This window comes from Lissotriton vulgaris, chromosome 6 (assembly GCF_964263255.1).
Source record: "Lissotriton vulgaris chromosome 6, aLisVul1.2, whole genome shotgun sequence".
Taxonomy (NCBI): Eukaryota; Metazoa; Chordata; class Amphibia; order Caudata; family Salamandridae; genus Lissotriton; species Lissotriton vulgaris.
Genome location: NC_141694.1, coordinates 1525143485 through 1525165698, shown reverse-complemented (window position 1 = coordinate 1525165698; position 22214 = coordinate 1525143485). Strand labels below are relative to the sequence as shown.

The 22214-nt window shown below is 46.9% G+C and overlaps 1 protein-coding gene across 3 annotated transcripts in view; it reads right to left on the bottom strand.

Moving 5' to 3' along the window:
- Window positions 1–22214, bottom strand: part of PLCB1 (phospholipase C beta 1) — a 2298721-nt gene that overhangs the window by 1005275 nt on the left and 1271232 nt on the right. For all 3 annotated transcript variants that reach the window (XM_086927697.1, XM_086927698.1, XM_086927696.1), the window contains exon 8: window positions 12757–12857. In XM_086927697.1, the coding sequence (XP_086783823.1) occupies window positions 12757–12857 (101 nt within the window). The remainder of the gene's footprint in view (window positions 1–12756; window positions 12858–22214) is intronic.

Here is a 22214-nt window from a genome sequence, read left to right as displayed (position 1 = left end):
GAAAATATATTTTTGCCTCATGTTTTAACAGTGGTACTAAAAAATGTAGATCACTGGAGACTGTAATTGTGGGAATAACCTTTAGCGTTTAACTTTAGAGATCAACATCACCTTTTTTTGTCTTATTCATACTCTAAATTAATTATATTATAAATTCCCGTAATTATATGATTTACAGTATAATACTTCGAATGGCAGATGAACATAAAAATATAAGTTATAAAATACAGATAATAATGTGATCATACCTCATGACAATTAGGCACCTGGGGGGGCAGAACATATTATATATTTTGGGAATGCTATGAGAGGGCAACTGTGTAATTTACTCATGTGAAGTTACTCATTAAATACAAGTGTTATAACAATAATAATTATAATACCTTTTGACTTATCTGTGCGTTGTTCAGTTTAATGTTTAATCAGTTGGAAAATTGGAATCCTACTTTGAACATGTTTTTTGGAACGTATTATGTTTAAAATCTTACAATGTTAGAATGCACAAATGAAAAACGTGTTTTTGTTAAAACTATAAACAGACTTGCTTAGAATTTTGAGTCGTTTCACATTCCAAAGGGTAGGAGGTAAGGATCTTGAGAGGCAGTTATTTGCCCAACAGCTGCCCCAGTTAACTGATAAACTGCCACAGACAGCCACAGATAAACTGTTGTGCTGGGTTCTAAACTGCCTTGTACTTGCTGTAGTAAGACTAATATTCAAGTATTGGTGAACTGGGCAGTATAACTAATTGCAATACCGGTGGTGGTTGAGAGGCAGCTACATTGTTTATGATCTACCCACCACCTGTCACATTGATCCACTGACATTGATTGGTCCAGAGACAGAAATGGTGTTCCTTCTTACTTGTGCCTCCAAAAACATCATAGCAAGAATAGTGACAACAAATGAATTGTGAACATAGGTATCCATAAGTAAGAGCAGATTTAATATGCTTTTTTACTAATATATGTAACTTAGCGATATAGATATCTTTAAGGTATATTGGTGCGTATTTGAGGATTGTATGTCTGTACTTGCCTCTAGATATTTAACTTTAGAATATTTTTGCTATTAATGTTTTTGCAGCATGATATTTCTGTGGACAATAGTCTTGAAATATGGCTTTAGTGTGCACTATATAACTGTGTATTACTATGTATAATATTCAGATGCTTCACCTATAAGTTGTGTGAAATAGTCAAATTGCTCTGTAGAATTCCCTGTCACACACGTTTTTGATGCAGGATGTTCTTACAGTTTTGTATGTTGGGCCAACAGATGGAAGGGGTGTCCCAGGTAGATCATGATAGAATTTCCTGTGATCTTGAGACTTTATTTGGTGGTGAAGGCAAGTCTAGGTCGTTTAAAATATCTGCATTTTACCATTCTAGACAAAGTTGGGGTAGCCCTTGGGTAAAGCACTTCATATGAGAGCATGCACATTACTGATGTACTGAGTAGTATGTGCCTCACAGTAGTTCTCAAGGTATTAAAAAGGATTATCACACTTCAACTCAAAATTAAAGGATAAAAAAATAGGATTCACCAGGAACCTTTTGCTAGCAGGTTTATGCGTTGGTAGTATTGGCACTGCCCATATTTTATACATTGGAGGGTGCTGGATATGCTCACTGTTGGCACCAGGAAAGGTGGCTCATAAGCATGAAAAGACAGGATATTTGGCCACTTTAGAAGGTGCCTGGACTTATATTGGGTAAGAGGTCATTCTGTGTTCAGAGTAGGAAGGTAAGGCTGAGAGGATTTTCTGGAAAATTCAGTTTCTATAAATGATGTTGCAACCTTGGGGGCGTGGCTTGGATGCCGAGGAGGTAGGCAGCGTGACCCCGGAGCTCCGCGCCCGATCCCAGATATCATCCTGATTATCCACGTGAATTCCAACGAAAATTGAAAAATACGCAGCCTAAAGGTGTCACGGAGGCAACGGCGTTCGGAGTGGGCGACCTGCGGCTGCTTATCGTCCTGAAAATCGAACTCTAACAAGTGCCTCGGGTGCAATAGACATTAATCTAAGATGGCGCCAGACCGGAGGACCTCTCTCGACCCTGTAAGCAGGCACGGGTGGCCTTTTCCTCCTTTTGGTGGCGAGTTGCAGGGACACGAGGACACAGGAAAGATCTCCGGGTAAGCCCCCCAAAATGGCGGCGGCTTTGTGAGGCGACTCCAACTCTCCACGCATAGACCGGGGCCTCGAGACCCCGTCATCGACGCTGGCTCCCGAGAATTGAATTGACCCCACGGGAGAGATCCGGACAGTGCTCAGTGTCCTGCGGATGTCCTAGATCCCCGGCCCCATTGCTCGGGGTACTATCAAGTAGCGAGGTCCTGAACTGCGGACGACTATGAGGAGATTGGTCGGGGTCCCGGGGGCCAGTAACTGCTGTAGCCAGGATGGTGAAACCAAAAGGAAAGGGGGACGGAGCGGCTGACTCGGAAACGCTGGATGGAGCGGACCACGACCACCCTGCTCTCCAACGCATGCAAGACCGCATACTGGAGGCCATCACGACCACAAAAGACGCCCTGCAGCAGGACATCGCCCAGGTAGCGTCGGGCCTGGGTCTCCTGAAAGCGGACCATGATAAGCTTAAGGACAGAGTCAAGAATATGGAGATCTCTCCACAAGAATTGACCCCGGATCACGCAGCGATGAAGGCCCAGATGGCGGATGCCCTGGACAGGTTGAAAGTGCTGGAGAGGAGGGCCGATGACGCTGAAAATAGGAGTAGGCGCAACAACGTTCGCCTGGTGGGCCTTCCGGAGAAAACCGAGGGGGACGACATGGTGGGCTACCTCGACAATTGGCTACGCACTGAAGTTGCGCCAGAGGGACTCTCTCCTTTCTTTTAGCTGGAAAGGGCCCACAGGGTTCCGGCCCGACCACCAGCCCGTGACCTACCCCTTCGCCCGGTGGTGATTAAGCTGCTTCACTACAAAGATCGGGACTGGCTACTGCAGAGGGCGAGGGAAGCAGGGCCCTTCCAAGTTGACAATAACAGGGTCACCCTGTTCCCGGACTACACTTTTGAGACCCAGAGACTCAGGGCCAGTTTCCTGTCGCTCAAGCGTGAGCTCCGTGGAGAGGGCATCAAATACTCCCTTCTCTTCCCAGCGAAGCTGAGGGTGGTGGTGGACGACAAGTCGCTTTTCTTTACCTCCTCGGCGGATGCTTGGGCATAGTGGGACACGTACAAGGCTGGAACGGACGGGGCCAGAGCCAGGGCGGAGGAGTCTCAAAAGAAACAGCCGACTAGGAAATCCCAACGCATTCGCAAGAATCGGCGGAGGACTGGGAAACCATCCGTGTCGCAGATTGAGGCAGAAAGGAAGGCTGCCCTACAGGCGGTGGTGGATCTCTCTGGTACGGCGCGGAGCCAGTCCGGGAAGGGCACGGACTCGGAGGAGCACGGTACGGGATCGGAGACGGAACTTTCAGAATTGGGGGGTGCCAAGGGCCCCGTCGTCACGCCTCAAACGTCTGGAGAGATCGTCGAGGCCTGAGACGCTTGATTTGGAGAGCGGCCTGCTGGTCAGACACTGGGGCGCTGTGCCCGTGTGCGCAGCTTCTCGTTTCTATGGGACTTCGTGAGTTTTTCATGGGGGGATTATGGGGCGGGATATGCGGGACTGATCTGGTTTAACGAACTCCTTCGGTATCGGTCCGCGCCCTACTGGCCCTTAAGGTCATCGCAGTGGAGACTGCGAATTATAGTGTTTTTCTTTGAGGGGATTATTTAGTTGCAACAGTTTGGATGGGTTCTCTTCCAATTGTGGGGGGTCCTGTCCTGGGGGGGTGGGAACCGAGAGTAGTTGGGGAAGCTCAGTTGGGATCAGAGGGGTTTGGGGTTCATTTGTTTGGAGAGGGTGGGGGGGTCAGTATTGTGTTGGCATGAGCGCATGGTCGAAGGATGTTATTGTTATGTCTAGGGATGCAGGGGAGTATGGCTAATACGGGGGCTCTGAAATGTATGACCTGGAATGTGCGGGGTCTCCATACCATGGTGCGTAGACACAAGGTCCATGCGTATCTGAAACGTAGGGGAGTGCATATAGCGTTTCTTCAAGAGACGCACCTCAACAAACAGGAGGGAGTAGCACTACAGAGAAGGTGGAGGGGGCAGCTGTTTAATACGACATATTCGGCCTTTGCAAGGGGTGCCTTGATTTGGATACGGGCTGGGGTTCCCTTTCAGGTCACCAAAAAAGTAGTAGATCCAGAGGGTAGGTTTGTGGCTGTGGAGGGGAAACTTAGGGGCCGAATAGTGTCACTATGCAGTGTATATGCTCCGAATGTGGATTTGCCCGCTTTCCTGACAGCGCTTTCGGGCAAACTGGCGAGTTACTTGGCGGGTCCAATGGTCATGGGAGTGGATTTCAACTCGGTGGTTGATACCGTATTAGATAGGTCTCACCCCCCATTGCACTCCTCACCGATACATAGGATAGCGAAACGAAGATTAGACTGGCAAGAGAGTTGGGACCTGGGAGATGCCTGGAGGACACTACACCCTAACACGAGAGATTACTCCTTCCATTCTAGTATACACGACCTACATGTTAGGTTGGATGTGTTTTTGTGCTCTTCACCTGTGCTTGCAGGGGTGGGAAGTGCGGAGTACTTGGTCCGCACGTTGTCGGACCATAACCCTTTGTTATTATCCTTGAACTGGATGGTAGACGTCACTTGTGTCCCAACTTGGCGGCTACAACCTGATACCCTGGATGATTTGCTATTTAGGGAGGCCTTGGAGGAGCGAGTGAAGCGCTATTTCGAAGAGAACAGTGGCTCCACTTCCACTAGGGCTGTGGAGTGGGATGCGTATAAGGTAGTGGTCCGGGGGCACTGTATTGGGACCGTTGCAGGTGCTCGTAAAACATTGTTGGACGACCTTGATCGTGCGGAGCGGCAGTTGAGAGAGATAGAACGAGAGCGCCCAAATCATCCCGAGCTTCAAGAGGGGGTTAGTAAAGCCAGAGCAGCAACGGCGGTAGAGTTGGAACGGTTGCGTAGTTTCGATCACAAGGTCTATCTGACTAGAGCGCATGCGGAGGGCGATAAGGCGGGGACAATGCTGGCTTGGCTTGCCAATCCGCTTCGGCGGGGTGTTCCAATCATGTCCATTCGAGAGGAGGGAGGCGGGCTTTGCCACACCCAGGCCGGGATCCTGGATAGGTTCAGGGCATACTATGAGGGTCTGTATGAGAGCGGACCGACGGGCGGGGCGGAGGAATTGGACACCTTCCTTGGATGGCTGCAGTTGCCACAGCTAGAGCAATCAGAGGCAGAGGAGCTGGGTCATGCTATAACAGTCGGAGAAATAGTGTGCGCAGTGAAACAGATGGCTAGGAATAAAACCCCGGGGCTCGACGGCCTGCCGATCGATTTCTATAGCAAATATATGGAGCACTTAGCCCCGCAACTGCAATCGGTCTACACCGAGGCACAGTCGCGAGGGAGACTGCCGCGTCCAATGTGTGAGGCCATTATGATCCCATTGTTGAAACCTGGTAGAGCGAGTGACGCCCTCTCCTCTTACCGTCCATTGTCAATGCTCACGACGGATTACAAGATACTGAGCAAAATCCTGGCGAATAGATTGTTGACCCACATGACAGGCCTGATCCATAGTGATCAGTCTGGTTTCATCCCAACGCGAAACACCACCCACAACATCCGCAGACTGACTAGGCTGCTGGGAACTCGATTGCCGGAGGGGTCTACTCCTTTAGTGTTCTCCATAGACATCGAAAAAGCTTTCGATAGCCTAGAGTGGGATTATTTATACGAAGTGATGAGGCGTTTCGGACTAGGGGAGGGCTATATCAACTGGACCAAAGTCCTGTATACTGAAGCCACGGCTAGGGTTAGAGTGGGCCCGTTGATCTCGAGTCCATATCCGGTACGACGCGGCACTAGGCAGGGGTGCTCACTTTCCCCCCTTTTGTTCGCATTGGCAATGGAGCCTTTTGCAGCGGAAGCCAGGTCTGGCCGCTATTATAAGGGATTGGTTTATTGGGCCAGGCCACACGTCATCTCGTTGTATGCGGACGACCTGCTGATGTTTTTGGCCAATGCGGAGGAGGAACTGATGGGAGCGAGACGTTTGCTAGAATTATTCGGGCGGTTATCGGGCCTGAAGGTCAATTGGACCAAGTCTTGCCTGTCCCCTTTGAGACGGGGAGAGCCGTGCCCTCCCACCACACAGGAACTCAGATGCCTGCACTATCTGGGCGTTTATGTGTATCATACACCTGCAGATATGCTGGACGGTAATATCACCCGTTGCATTAACGCCTTGAAGGGGTGTATGGACTTCTGGGCCACTCTCCCACTCTCGTTGGCAGGTCGTGTCTCCTTGCTGAAGATGGTGGCATTACCTAGGCTATTATATTATTTTAGAACCCTCCCGATATGGATACCCGGCTCAGTCTTTCGACGTCTGAGATCACTGATTATAGCGTTTCTATGGGGCACAGGTCGGCGGCGAATAGCGCTGGACACCCTCTTGCGACCCAAGGATGAGGGAGGCATGGCGGTGCCTGATTTCGAGTGCTATTACCTAGCGGCTCAGCTGCAAACTTTTACCCAAGAGGTCGCGAGAGTCTATCGAGGCCCAGAACGCAGTAGAGATGAGGGCACTCCGCGGCATGTGCTTGCGTATATCACTCTTCATCAGAAGCTGCTGATCAGAGACCTGACAGTGGAGGAACAGACATTTCGGCTTTGCTGGAACCGGGCGCGTAAACGGGCGGGAACCCGTCGCATGTATGCTCCGGAGATCCCGCTGGGAATGGTCACAGCCCTACCTCATAGTGGGGATTGGTCGAGACTGCTGGGCTGGGAGGAAGCTGGGGTCCAGATGCTGGGCGACCTTTATGAGGACGGAGCCTTGCTTCCGTTCCAAGAGCTACAGGAGCGTTTCGACCTTCCAAGAGGTGATTATCTCCTGCACGCGGCAGTGACGGGCGCCATGCAAGACCACTGGGGCGACGGCCTGCAGGAACCCGCGACCTCTATGGTGTGCCAATACACGATGATGGCGGCGGGAACCTTTAAGGCGGTGACCTGTCTGTATTCTCGAATGTTGCGAGAGGCCTTGCAGCCGCTCACTGCCCTAAAGGCTAAGTGGGAACTGGACCTCCAAATGGAGATTCCTGACGCCACTTGGGGTCAACTATTACGGAGGGCGCGGAAGAGCACGAGGAACGCCAGATTCCAACTCATACATTTCTATATCATTCATAGGGCATACCTTACACCAGGGAAACTGAAGCAGTACTTTGGAGTGGAACAAGCGGCCTGCCCTAGGTGCAGCACACTGGGGGCAGACTTAGGACACATGCTCTGGGATTGCCCTACACTGGGGGAATATTGGCAGGAGGTTGGGAGGGCTCTAAACAACGCCACAGATAGAGAGATACAATACACCAAAGCAGTGGGGGTGCTGCACTGGTTTCCACACACGCCTAAAAATAAGACGACCAGCAGGTTTATAGACATGGGGTTGATATTGGCGGAGGGAAATAACCAGGAATTGGAAGTCAAAAGTGGGGCCCACGTACAAACGCTGGTATGGTGAATGTTTGAGGTGGGCGGCATGTGAAAGCACTCTGCGATATCAGATGGCTAGAAGGGCTGCAGATGAGCAGGCCATGGAGAGGGCAACAGCATGGGAGATGATAGTGCAGGCTCTCCGGGATGATAATAAGAAGGAGGAAAGAGAGGACACGGATTCTGAAGTGGTAGACCCCACTAACGCACCAGGAGCACACCTTTAGCGGATGTTTAATGCCTTCTTGCACACACCAGACCTTACTTTTCTCTACGATTCTACTGCAGCGCTGCCATGGGGGGGGGGAGGTTGTTGGGAAGTTTGGGGGGGGTGGTTGACAGGGGGAGGGGGAGGGGCGAAAACTTAAAAGCAGTCCGCGTCCTCGTGTGTTTTCGGAATAGGACATTGGAAAACGGAGCAGAGAATGGACTTATAATGGACGTAACTCGGCTTTCTATCTGGAAGCACGAGCAACATGATAATGGTAGCGGACTGAATGTATGCCATACTGCTATATTGTTATGTTGGTCATTGCTATAATGTCTATGCAAACTTTTCTGGTACTGCAATAAAATCGATGTTACAAAAAAATGATGTTGCAACCTTGTTTAATTTTCAGATTTTGTGCCATATCACATAAACTTTGCCTTCCATCGCTATTTAATTTGCCTTTCATTTCTGTTCATCTACCTTTCATTTCACTTTAATTTGCCTTTCATGTCTGTTTATTCTGCCTTCCATTTTCCTTTACCTCCTCTCAGCTGTTTTTCCCGCCACTACTACACCCTTGGCCAATCCGACATGTTCCCGCTCCCACCTCCCCGCTGTCCTGCCCTTCCTCTACTCCTACTTAATGGCTGCCACTGTATGGCCGCACAGCGGACACACGCAGCGGGTGCGCCGCTGGTGCCCCAAAGGCAAGCCAAACTGCGCCTGTCCGTGACCTGTCCTTGATCAGCACCAGGAACCCTGGTCCCCCGACTCACCAGCGCTACAGCTCCTTGGCTCTCCACGCACTCAACGCTGGCAAGAACTACAATTGGAAGTTCCCTTCTCCTCTCAACACCCACGGACCTCTCACCTGCCGACACTCCTTCACCTTCACCGAGACCCAGGACTAACCTCCGCCCTCCAGCAACAACTCCATCACCCCCAAACCCTGCAATTCATTCTCCTCCACATCTGTTCCCCCCACTGACATGCAGCGGAAATCTGGGACCTCCTTGACAGCACTACCCCTGGCGTCACCTCCCTTACCGAAACCTGGACGAATGCCGCCTCGGGACCAGACATCGTGAGCACCTTCCCCGAATGATACAAAATCATCCAGAAGGACTGCCCCAGCCACCCCGATGGAGGCATTGCCATCGCCCAAAAAACTAACCTTCGTATGAGCACCTACACTAACGGGCCCACACACCTGATGGAACACCTCCACTACAAGATACAGACACACCTGTCCACCACCCTCCAAGGCACCCTCATCTACAGAGCCCCCGGATCCTGCGCACCTTTTGCCAACTCCTACACTGACATCATCCCCCGCATGTCATCACCTTCACTGACTACACCTTGCTTAGAGACCTCAACTTCCACTCGACAACCACCAAGACCCCAACTCCACCTCCCTCCTGGACAAGCTCCACAACCTCAGACTCAAACAGATTGTACCAGAACCAACACACTCAGCAGGACACACCCTTGACCTCATCTTCACAGCAGGAAACCCATCACCTTCAGCCACAACTCCAAACTCCCATGGATGGACCACAGCTGCTTCCACTTCACCTTCAAAGCAATCATCTCCCACAGACATCAATACCCGCTCCAGTGCAGGAATTGGAACAAGATCTCCGACCACCAGCTTGCCACCTCACTCGACAGCTCTGCTCCAACCGCCACAGACGATGATCCCCTCCATCGTCGCCCATACCCTACACAACTGGATCACCGACTGCACCAGCACCATTGCCTCCCTCAAGAAAACTTCCCACCGTCACGCCAAGAAAGCCAGCTGGCTCTCTACCGAACTCTGGGAATCTAGACAAACCTGCCGATGCCTCGAAAAACTATGGAGGAACTCCAAAACCCCTGCAAACTTCCACAACTTCAAAACAGTCACCACCGCCCACCACAAACTCATCAGATACTCAAGGAAGAAAGCACTCCAGGACATAATCTCCACCCACGCACACAACAGCAAGGAACTTTCTGGCATCATCAAAGAGTTCACACAACCCAACAGTGAGACTACTGACATCCCATCCTCCCAAGACCTCTGCGACAGACTCAGCACCTTCTTCCACCACAAAATCAAGACCATTTATGACCACTTCGACGATAACAACCTTTACGCACGCAGCCGACACTAGACAGATGGACCGCCTTCAGCATCGAAGACACCCTAAAGACTATGATGACCACCCACTCCAAAGCTGCAGACATCATCGACCGAGCTGCGACGAATCATCAACCGCTCCTTTAAGACCGCGTCCTTCCCCGAGAACGGGAAACAAGCAGAATTCAAACCTCTCATGAAAAAACCCTCAGCGGACCCCACTGACTTCAAGAACTGTAGACTGATCTCCTTACTACCATACCCAGCGAAAGTCATGGAACAAAGTGTCAAAAGTCAACTTGGGCCCTTCATGGAAGAAATCAACATCCTTGACCCCTCCCAATCAGGCTTCAGGAAGAACCACAGCACTGAAATCGCCCTATTCACTGCGACAGACGACATCTGATCCCTATTCAACAGCAGAGAGACTGTAGCAAACATCCTCCAGGACCTCTCTGCTGCCTTCCACACAGTCTCAGTCTCACTTCGTACCCTAGCCCGCAGACTCCACGAATCAGGAATCCGTAATAAGGCCCTCAACTCGATCCACTCATTCCTCTCCGGCAGAACGCAGCGGGTCAGACTCACCCCTCTCCTCTCGGAACCCACACTGACCACCTACGGAGTCCCCGAGTATCCTCCATCAGCCCCACCCTGTTCAACGTCTACATGGCCCTGCTCACATCCATTGTCAGACCATACAGACTAACATTGTTTCATATGCAGATCACAACCAACTCATCCTCTCCCTCTCCAATAAACCAGACATCTCCAAACACAATTTCAAGAAGGAATGAAAGCAGTCGGCAGGTGGATGAAGAACTGCTGCCTACAACTCAACACGGGCAAAACCGAAGTACTCATCATGGGCCCACACCAGATACCTGGAACAATACACTACACTGGCTCACCATCGAAAACAGAATCACTTTCAAGCTTCTCACCCACACCCACAAGACCCTCCACAACACCAGACCCGTCTACATGAACCACCGCACTCTCATTCCACATACCCCAAAGATCCCTCCGCTCAGCTCAGATCTCCCTTAGAACGGTACCACGAATCGAGAAGACCAGAACAGGAGGAAGCTCCTTCTCCCTCCTCACGGCCAAGGCATGGAACTCCCTCGCTCTCCACCTACGACAGACACCTATCCTCCCCAAGTTCTTGAAGGACCTCAAGACCTGGCTCTTCGAAGAAACACTGTGAACTCCCAGGAGCTGAGCGCCCAACCCCCCTCAGTGACTTGAGACCCTTTTGTGTGAAGAGTTGCGCTTTACCAACCACCTGATTGATTGATTGATTGATTGATAAAGTGACCACTGGAATTGTTGATTTAAAACATGAGGCTATATTACATAACATGAGCACTGGTACAGTTAAGTTACTCACATTTCTGTCAAAGTGTGGGCTACTCGAGGTAGTGGGAGTGTTGAAGTGGTGGTAATTTATCACCTTACACATTGGTAAATGTTTTTTGTCACAGAAACTTACGGTAATGTGCTTCTTTAGGCTGGAAATGTAGCAGTCTTTGTTGCAGTATCAAAAGTACATAAGACGCAGCAACTCAACAATACAACTAAATCATAACAGGGCACAGCATCACATAACAGTCAAAAGAGAATGCATGATGATACCACCATACAACACAATAATAACACAATGCAAAACATAAAACATCAAAACCATAACAAAACGCTTCACAACAAATATGCACAAACACTCATAATATATTAGCACAACCAGAAATCTGCTTCATAATACTGCGGTTAAAGATTTTTGTACCAAGTGCTGCATTATTTACCACCAAAAAGATGTAGTAGCACCAGTCCAAAATGTGTAATTTGGCCACTGGTCTCGCTCACATTTATGGGCTCACTGTTGTCTTGAATAGGTGAATAGCTAGAACAAGGGTATTTTACCACGATGGTTGTATGTGATTGTTTGTTGCTGAATATTTTTACCAAGAATCGGAGCATAATTTATTAACACATTTAAAGTAATTACATAGCACAACATGAACATAATACAAAACAGTATAGCAGCACAATAAAAATACAACAGAGCACAATACAAAAACATTTAAAAGAAAATACAAAGCAACTCATACATAATGGCACAATGAAGCATAAAAACAAAACAGCACAGAAAACAGCAAAAAACATCACTAACCCTTACCATTACCACTTTTACAAGCCTGCTTTCATAATGCACTGGTAAAATGTGTTTGCACCAAACACTGCCTCACCACCAAAGACAAGTAGTAGGCCAGTCAACAATGTTTTGTGTTTCTCTACAGCACCTTATTGTTGTGTGCTGTTTTACTATGTGAACCGGAATAAATATTACTCTTGCTTACTACACCTTTTTGTCTGCACCTTAACGCCACTCTTACCCTTCTTATAGCCACGCATGTCATCTGTGTCCAAGACCAAGCTAAAGAGCATGACATAACAAAGAACGATTGACCCTCCAGCGTGGTTGTAATGATTTAGGTTTGTAAGATGTAGGTAAAGATCCCTACGGCCTGTGCAACGTTTACTTAAAGTTAGAATTGCAGTATCTTGTCCTCTCAGAACAGAAATATTTTGCATTTATCAGCCTCTGCGAATACATTGCCAATTACAATTAAAGTTTATTTTTTTAAGGGTCACAGACAAAAGAAATCCGTATCCTACATCAGTTTAGACAGCAGAAATCCTTCTCCTACAGCAGTTTCCACTTCAGTGCTTTTTGAGAGGGCAGGCTACTCTTGGTTCCCCTCAAGTGAGTCTGGCTTAAGCACTCCACAAGATCAGCACAACACACAAAACCAGCGAGAAGGAAAATGTGTTCTGCTTTCTTACAATTCGGAAAAGATGTTGTCAATTTCTGGTCGAGGGCATATGTTGTTTAGAAACGCTCGGTATGCTTCTGGCGTGAAGTCATCTTGTGGGATTGAATCACTCTGAAAAGTGAAAAAACAAGTTAGTGATTACATTTCTTTTGAGTTTACAAAGTAATGTTATAAAACTAAACAAATCATTCTGTGCAAAATCAGCTTGGATTTTAAATTATCTGGAAAACAATCGTATAGTGAAATGTTCTTAAAGGCTTAACAAGGGGCCAATTGTTTGTATTTTTTTCTTTTTTTTCTGGCACTGGCTTCCAAAATGTTTTTGTCACAATTTTCACTCTATACCTATTGCCAAATCAAAACTTGCATTGTGGCCCCATGTTTATTTTTATCGTGAATGGAATAATATAACGACAACCTTCACTCATTTTCGCAGAGGAAAGGAAAGAATACGATAGAAAGGCCAAATCAAAACAGGCCCAATGTACAACGGTATGTTTTAGAGACAAACAGCCAGATTCATGAAGCATTTTTGCGGGCGCAAACGGTGCGAATCGCAGAATTCGGCCGTTTGCGCCCGCAAAAATTGCATTAGAAATTCATCATTGGGTCATGTACTCGCAAATTGAGAAATCGCAAAAAATTGCGATTTTTCAAATTGCGATCACATTTAAGGAATCTCAATTTGAGATTTCTTAAATGATATTCATGACCCAATATAAACTTGCGAATTCGCTATTTTTGGACGCAATTAACCGCGAGGTCAAACTTATTATGCGATTCCTACATGAATGCCGTTTTGCGAGTCCTTAATATGGAATCGCTATGATTCGCTATTAGGGGCTCGCAAAACGGCCCGTTGATGAATCAGGCAAAAAATCTATAAATCGCAATAGTAAACGATATGTAAACACAGGACACGTTTTTGAAATGCATGTTTTGTAAGTCAGAAATGTCATTATAACTCAAAAAGGGGTTTTGCTACCGTGTCTGAATTGCAAATTGGAGGCAGCATGCATAGGGTATCACTCTGATATTTGTCTGTCGCACAAGGATGTATCTTAGGTTTGTGATGCCAAACGCGACCACAAAGCATTGATTAGCCACTGACTCCTGATTTGAGGTGGTATTGATTCATAAAAGGGGAACTGTCCTTGTGGTACCAAGATAGCTGAGCACTAATATTGGCTTTGCTAAGGCTGGCAAATTTTTCAAAGCTGTGGCAAAGCCAAAAGCCGTGAGCCTGAGCATAGGTAAGGCAGGACCGAATGGATTTGTCAAGTCTTGTTTTATTTTTTAGTTTGGAAACAGTGTGTTAAAATCATAAATAGAGAAAACTGAAACATAAAGACTACATTTGACATCCAGAGGCAAATCTTTAAACCCATTAATGGTTACAGTTTAATTACTGAAAAATATTTTCTTTTAATTTCAAATGATTTTATTAAGAAAAGAGTTTAAAATCATAAGATGAACTACTCCTCAGCAGAAAAATATTGTTCAGACAGAAAACCTCCAACTAGCACTGTCTATGCTTGAAGAGAAATAGAAATGGTACACTAATTGAAATCGATTAAAAGGAATATTGAAGTGAAAATGGTTTATTGTTTTATAAAGAATAATAAAATTACTTTGCTTTGTCCTTAAGCAGAAAATGATGTAAGAATTTGTTTTATCAAATACCTACAAGGAAATGGCAAATGGCAGGAGTGAATGAATATAGATGTCTCAAAAATGTAAGAAAAATATTGATTCAGTTTATAAACTTTATTTCGATTAAAAAATATAATCACAAAATTTATCACAGGCCGCAGATAAAAACTGGTTTAACCGTAACATACTCATGAATTGGCAAGCTAGGTTGTACAGGGACATAGTACTATCGGATTAAAATAATAAATAATAAAATAAAAGACTAGATCTAAAAAAGCTGCCTTATACAACCAATAATTTACACTCTAATTTGTCCAATTCTTATTACATATCATTAAAACGAAACTCCGATTTCAATTTCATTTTCCATTTCATTAGGAGGAACAGGTAGCACAGCATGCAATAGAAAAAGAGAAGGAAAATAAAAAACATTCAGGTACAGGGAGTACTATTACCTAAACCTTACCCCTGACCACCGAATCACCCAAACCTGGCCCAGAAACTTGGCCGTTGCTATCATAATTGAGCCATCGAGTGCACTCTTCAATATTCTGTACAGTTCCCTGTAGTCTCTAATTTCCAGAGCAAGGCAGGTTGGTTTCAACCAGCGTCGCCTCTATGTACACTACGCCGGGCACGCAAAGAAAATGTGTGGTATTGATTCTACCCTGTCCGGACAGTATGGGCACCCACTGGTTTCTGCCTCAGGATTTGATCTCCACCTTGAAGTAAAAGCCTTGGTTGGTAGAGAGCCCACTCTGAACTGGTGGAACAGTTACCTATCACGCGGAGAAGTGATTGTGTCCCAATACGGTTCAAAGTTAGGCTCTTGCTTATTCTAAAGAAAAGTGCTGGTCAAAGTCAAACCAGTGGAGGCCGAAAACCTTCTAACGTTTATCATATACTAGTAAGCTGCCTTTAATCCCGCTTTACTGGGAAAAGAACTTGCAGATGGCAAGGTCCACAGATGACTTCACCCCAGTTCACAAAAAATGTTCCTTACACAGTTGAACCATGGAAGTTTCCTGTTGACATCTAACTTCCTTACTTCATCCAGAGCCAATGCATAATTGGCCAGCTCTGGTGTTACCCAAAGTCTCCTCCGGTATACTACAAGCCTATATAACGCAACATCTTTGATGGAGCAACACCCCAGATCTAAGTATAATGGAACCAGGGGGTGGATTGCGGTAGCCCAACCACAGATCTTAAAAATGTGCTTTGGCTCATCGCAAGGGGTTCAAGGTTCCCATAACCCCACAGCTCAACACCATACAAGATAGATGCGCTAATTTTTGCTTTGTAGATCTGTAAAACAGGAGCTACAGGCTTAGTGTAAGAACATTTTTGTTCCTTGAGTAAAACCCCGGTAAGTTGGGCATGCTTCACAGTCAAACTGTCTATTTGCAGTTTCCAGCTAAGTTTTTTATCAATCGTGACCCACAGGTACGAAAAAGTCTCTGCTTGTTCTAAGATACCCTCCTGCATTCTGACTTCCCCAATGGATTTGCCACTATTCTGCAGGACCATGAACTTGTTTTTGTCAACATTGACAGCCAGATCATGGTCCACACAGAACGACTCAAATCTTAGAAGGGCACGCTGAAGTCCCTGTCTGGTTTTATATAAAATCAGGGTGTCGTCGGCAAACATCAGGAGAGGTATCCATTTTCCTGCTAAACATGGGGCATCAGTGGGATAGTTTTCAAAGTAATCTAGAACTCCATTAATATAGATAGAGAATAAGGTGGGTGCTAAGACACAACCCTGCCTTACTCCCTTCTCCACCGGAAACTCAGCAGTAATATTACCTGCCCTGTCCCATCTTACTTGGGCATAGTTATCCATGTGTAACTTGATTAAAAAGGCTAGTATTTCCGAGGGCATGCCCAGTTTGGAAAGTGTTGCTCACAACTTTGGACGGGGAACTAGGTCAAAAGCGAACCTGAGGTCCACAAAGGCAGCATATATGGTGCCTTTTCCCAGTGTGACGGTTCGCCAATATATAAGAACGAACCTCAGAACCTGGTCCACAGTACTGAAGCCCTGCCGGAAACCGGCTTGTAAATCTGACAGAATGTGAGAATTCTCCAGCCAGGCCTGCATTCTTCCTAAAATTACCCTGACCACAACCTTCTGGATGCAGTCGATCAGGCTTATTGGCCTGTAATTTCCCGGTTTGGAGCTGTCCCCGTTCTTGAAAATAGGAAGGATCACCGCGCCAGCCCAGGTTTTCGGAATTTCAGCACCCTTATCAATAGCATTCATTAGGATTTGTACATACGTATCCCAGGAGTCCCGGTCCTGGAGAAACAAGTCAGCAGGGATACAGTCAAGTCCCGGGGCCCTGTCCTTTGACACCTGTTGGAGTGCCCATTCCATCTCCCTCTTAGTGATACAGAGGGTGGTCTTGGAGGGTGGCATTACAAAAATAGCTTGGGGAGTCAGGTCCCCTGCAAACTGGCCACTGTAGTGTTGGACCCACAGTTCAGGTTCCACATTATTTGTAGGTAGCCTGCTTGCATTACCACTCCCCCACTTAATCAGGTGCCAAACTTCGGACATAGCTCTCCCGGAACAGGCTCTAAGCAAATCTGCCCAATGGGCCTCGTCCAAGTCTTGTTTTGCCCAGTTTTGGGCAGCCTTATATTCCCTCCTTTTTTCCTTTATGGCAACCCTATCTTGGCTCGTGATGGCCCCTGCCATGGATCTATAAGCCGAACGGCATATTGAATTATATCAAACCGCAACATTGTATGCGGGTGATGTGTGTTCTTTATTATTTACAGTTATAAAAAAAACTCTAAGTTGTTTAAAAAGGATCTCATGAAAGTGGCCAACTCTCTCTCCCTCTACAGTATCTGTCTGTAGTACCTTTAGGGTATTTGCTACTAAATTGCTCAAAGCTAGCAAGGCTTTGTGATTTTGCACTACCATTGCCCAATTGAGACGTCTCGTATCATTGGACAAGTAACCTTGGACAAAATCCACATGGGGAGGCAGCCCGTCTACTGGCTTAGACTCCGGAAGCTGCAAGCTGACTACGAGTGGGTTGTGATCGCTTTCGGGTCGAACTTCTACCACCATATCTACCAGGTGAGACCAGAACTCCTTATTTAAGATAAAATAGTCAATTCGACATTTACAAAGCCCATTATTGTAAGTTGACGACCCAAGTCAATCTGATACCGTGCGACCATTTCTGCCCTCAACCCGTGTTCCAAACAGAGTACTTTCAATTGGAGTGCTGCACTGGTCCACTTTTTAATAGGCTGCAATTCCAACCGTGGAATTTGCCACTGCGCATCTGCCTCATTACTAAAATTCATGTCCTCACAATCAAGAGGTTCGTAAGTACAATTAAAGTCCCCGGCTATAACTATGTTCAAATGACTTCTGTGATTCATTAAAAAACCATCTAGGTTAGCAACTATATCTGAGGCCTTCGCGCCAGGGAGACCCCTAGAATAGATATCAATAATCAGGATTTCTGTGGAGTTAACTGATTTTAATTTGACAATAAGAATGTCCTGCGAATCAATGGCTGTCTCCTCAATCCTAATGATCTGTGTTTGTCTGACCCAGAGTGTCAGACCCCCCATCGGTCTACCCCGTTTACCCTGAACTGCTGGTTTCGATATATTAATGAATCCCTCTCGAAATACCCTATCCACTGACCAGGTCTCTTGAAAACAAATTATATCATAATTCTCAATAAAAATGGACCAATCAGTAGATACAACTTTGCTGGCTAATCCCGCAATATTCCATGAGATAAACTTAGTTTCTGAACTGGGTATGGTAGAAACTCGATTGGCTCTTGGAGTTCCTAGAACTGAGTGCAATATGCTAGGTACCGGGACATTATCCTTGGTAATTGGCGTGTGTAATATGCCCTTGTTCTGAATCCCGCCCAACACCCGGGGAGCTAGGCAGGAAATCTGGGGGTGGCACGGGGGAACTCTTAGAAGATCTTCACCTCCGCTACTGGGTCCCACTTCATACACACCCCCACAGGGTGCCCCCAGTGCAGGTATGGTGCTTACATCGGGAGTTGCAATATGGAGTCAATCAATATCCTCCAGGTTCACAAAACAATCAAACCTCTTTAGGGTAGGGACAGAAAATTAATAGGTTTCCTGTGTATGCGTCAGTAAGTTACAACCAGCCCCACCCCTTGATAACTGGGGGGACTTTTGATAAAAAAACCCTAGGGGCATGGTACTGATGCCTTCCCTCCTTATGAACCTTGAGCCAATCCTATCAAGGATAGTTTTTACAAGTAAAGGGGTGCCAAAATGTACCACCACGCAGTCTCCGTTGCAAGTTTTCCTAGATTTACTGATCCATGAGATTCTCTGTGCCATTTTGAAACCCCTAAAAAGATGGTCCCCCAACCCAGTTTTAACATTTAAATGGTGGAGGGCCTTATTCCATAGCGAGACCCAATTCTCTGCGCACCCAGGTTCCAGAGGGGGTACATTTATGAGTATAATTGTATAAGGGGTAGCCTCCAAAGGTAAATTAAGACTGTCTGTCCGGGTATGCTCGGACCTGGTACCCTGCCCCAATCTCACACGGGAAACCCCAAATTGATCCGACCTGTCCTAGGCTAAAGCTGATACAGTACTGGATCTCGAGGGTGGAACAAGAGAGGAGCTTGGAACAACCACACAGGTCTCTGAAGGGGGCGAAAGAGTCTGGAACAGGGCTGATGCCACCTTACCATCAGTTGGGGCTGCACAACTAGCCATACTTTTGGCTGGACTAAGTATTTGGTGCTCAATGTTATTCAGTCTTGAAGTGATGGCTTCAAGTTGCGAGATTAGGGGTTTTAATGCCATCAGTATTTTAGACTCAAATCTGGCAATAATCCTATCCTTCGCATCACTAGACAACTCATTGTGACTGACCTGTGGAACACTTGCTGCAAAGTTAAAACCCTTTGCAGTGTTACCCTCTGTAGAACCCCCTTTCTTACCCCATGCGACCCCTCTGGTTTTAGCCACTTTGCTGGCCTGGTTTGTGGTTAGTGTAATACCACCCTGCCTTTCTTTTCTTGGTGGAGGCTGTGGGCTCAACCCCTCCCTTGTTTGCCTGTAGGTGGCGCTGCTGGCGGGTGAGTACTTTCACAGGTGACTGAATTGAATCTACTTGATCTATAACTGGAGGGGAAGGGGCCAGAACAGTTGTCACAGGGGGACCAGAAACTTAGCCCAGTCTGCTTAGCCAGACTTTTGAAAGTTGCCCCAGTGGGTGGGGGAGGAGGAGTTTCTTTAGAGCACTGCCCTTAACTGAAATTGCCTCCCTTTCGAGCTGAAAACGGCATCCTCTCTCTCTGTGCTTTTAGGAGGAATCTCTAAACTTGGCTTTTTTATCAATGATTTCTTCAAATACTTTTTAGACTTATCATCAGCTCTACCCTGGTAACTATAGCGACAAGACGCCTCCGGGCATTTTTGTGCGTTATAAGTCACATCATTCTTTCATTCAAGGCTAACTCTATTACTAATGCCTTAACTAAAGTCTAGCACACCCTAATGGTTTCTCCAATTCTTTATAATTCATTCTAATAATGCAATCCTATCTTTGCAAAATGCACATTTACAAGCATTGAAAAATGGAAGAACAGAGACATATTACCTATGTGCAAAAAACATTAACATAGTTTGTTAATTTTATTTTTACAAGTATATGGTGCCTATGTATCCGAAGCAAAAGTAGAATTTGAAAGAGACTGTGCACCATTGTGACATCAGATAGTTAACTATGATTTCTTTCCAGGGCTGCTAGGCTTAACATTCCTACTGATAGAAACAAAGGAAACACTTTGCGAAAAGCAAAGTCTGAAACATGGCCTTTATTTAAAAATATTTATGAAAGATGAACCACCAAAAAAGTAAGCAATGATTCAACTGACCGACCCTGCTATAATTCAAAGAACTACTTTGCCACATTCAAAAGAACCCCACACTAATAACCTTTTCTACACATGCTGGCAACCTCAGAATATAAACACTCACATGGCAAAAAATAGAATTACATGACAGAAAATAGGATTGCAGGCCAATTTATAAACATAAACTGCAGCATATTAACTCTAAAAAAGACTTGTATAAAAACTACTACAGGTTGTTTTTTTTTATATTGTGTTCGCAAATTAGGAAAGTGATGCGTTTAAGTTAAGTTTTATACAGGGAGATGGTAGACGTCGTGCACTTTACTGCTGGCCCCTGATGAGGAAAAAAAATTCCGAAACGCGTCGGGCCTATTACAAGCACGCAACTGCCCATACCAACTAACGCCTTGGGGAAGGCGCACGCAGGCTCGGGTGCTACCCGCTAGTTGGACAACCCCACTGAGCGGAATACATTAGCGGCGGTCCTGCCGCTGGGTAGCACCACCCCGAAGAAACGGGGGCCACGAGACCCGCTATCCAAGGAGTCTCGTAAGTGGAGCTGCGTGACGGATGAGGACAGGAGTGATGTTTGGGGGCTCATGTTAGAGCCTTTGGAACGAGCAGTAACTTGTAAGTGCATCCATCCAGGATATATGGACTACATCTCCCATAAGCACTATACGTGTTTTTATACAGGGAGATGGTAGACGTCGTGCACTTTACTGCTGGCCCCTGATGAGGAAAAAAATTTCCGAAACGCGTCGGGCCTACTACAAGCACGCAACTGCCCATACCAACTAACGCCTTGGGGAAGGCGGACGCAGGCTCGGGTGCTACCCGCTAGTTGGACAACCCCACTGAGCGGAATACATTAGCGGCGGTCCTGCCGCTGGGTAGCACCACCCCGAAGAAACGGGGGCCACGAGACCCGCTATCCAAGGAGTCTCGTAAGTGGAGCTGCGTGACGGATGAGGACAGGAGTGATGTTTGGGGGCTCATGTTAGAGCCTTTGGAACGAGCAGAAACTTGTAAGTGCATCCATCCAGGATATATGGACTACATCTCCCATAAGCACTATACGTGTTTTTATACAGGGAGATGGTAGACGTCGTGCACTTTACTGCTGGCCCCTGATGAGGAAAAAAATTTCCGAAACGCGTCGGGCCTATTACAAGCACGCAACTGCCCATACCAACTAACGCCTTGGGGAAGGCGCACGCAGGCTCGGGTGCTACCCGCTAGTTGGACAACCCCACTGAGCGGAATACATTAGCGGCGGTCCTGCCGCTGGGTAGCACCACCCCAAAGAAACGGGGGCCACGAGACCCGCTATCCAAGGAGTCTCGTAAGTGGAGCTGCGTGACGGATGAGGACAGGAGTGATGTTTGGGGGCTCATGTTAGAGCCTTTGGAACGAGCAGTAACTTGTAAGTGCATCCATCCAGGATATATGGACTACATCTCCCATAAGCACTATACGTGTTTTTATACAGGGAGATGGTAGACGTCGTGCACTTTACTGCTGGCCCCTGATGAGGAAAAAAATTTCCGAAACGCGTCGGGCCTATTACAAGCATGCAACTGCCCATACCAATTAACGCCTTGGGGAAGGCGCACGCAGGCTCGGGTGCTACCCGCTAGTTGGACAACCCCACTGAGCGGAATACATTAGCGGCGGTCCTGCCGCTGGGTAGCACCACCCCGAAGAAACGGGGGCCACGAGACCCGCTATCCAAGGAGTCTCGTAAGTGGAGCTGCGTGACGGATGAGGACAGGAGTGATGTTTGGGGGCTCATGTTAGAGCCTTTGGGACGAGCAGTAACTTGTAAGTGCATCCATCCAGGATATATGGACTACATCTCCCATAAGCACTATACGTGTTTTTATACAGGGAGATGGTAGACGTCGTGCACTTTA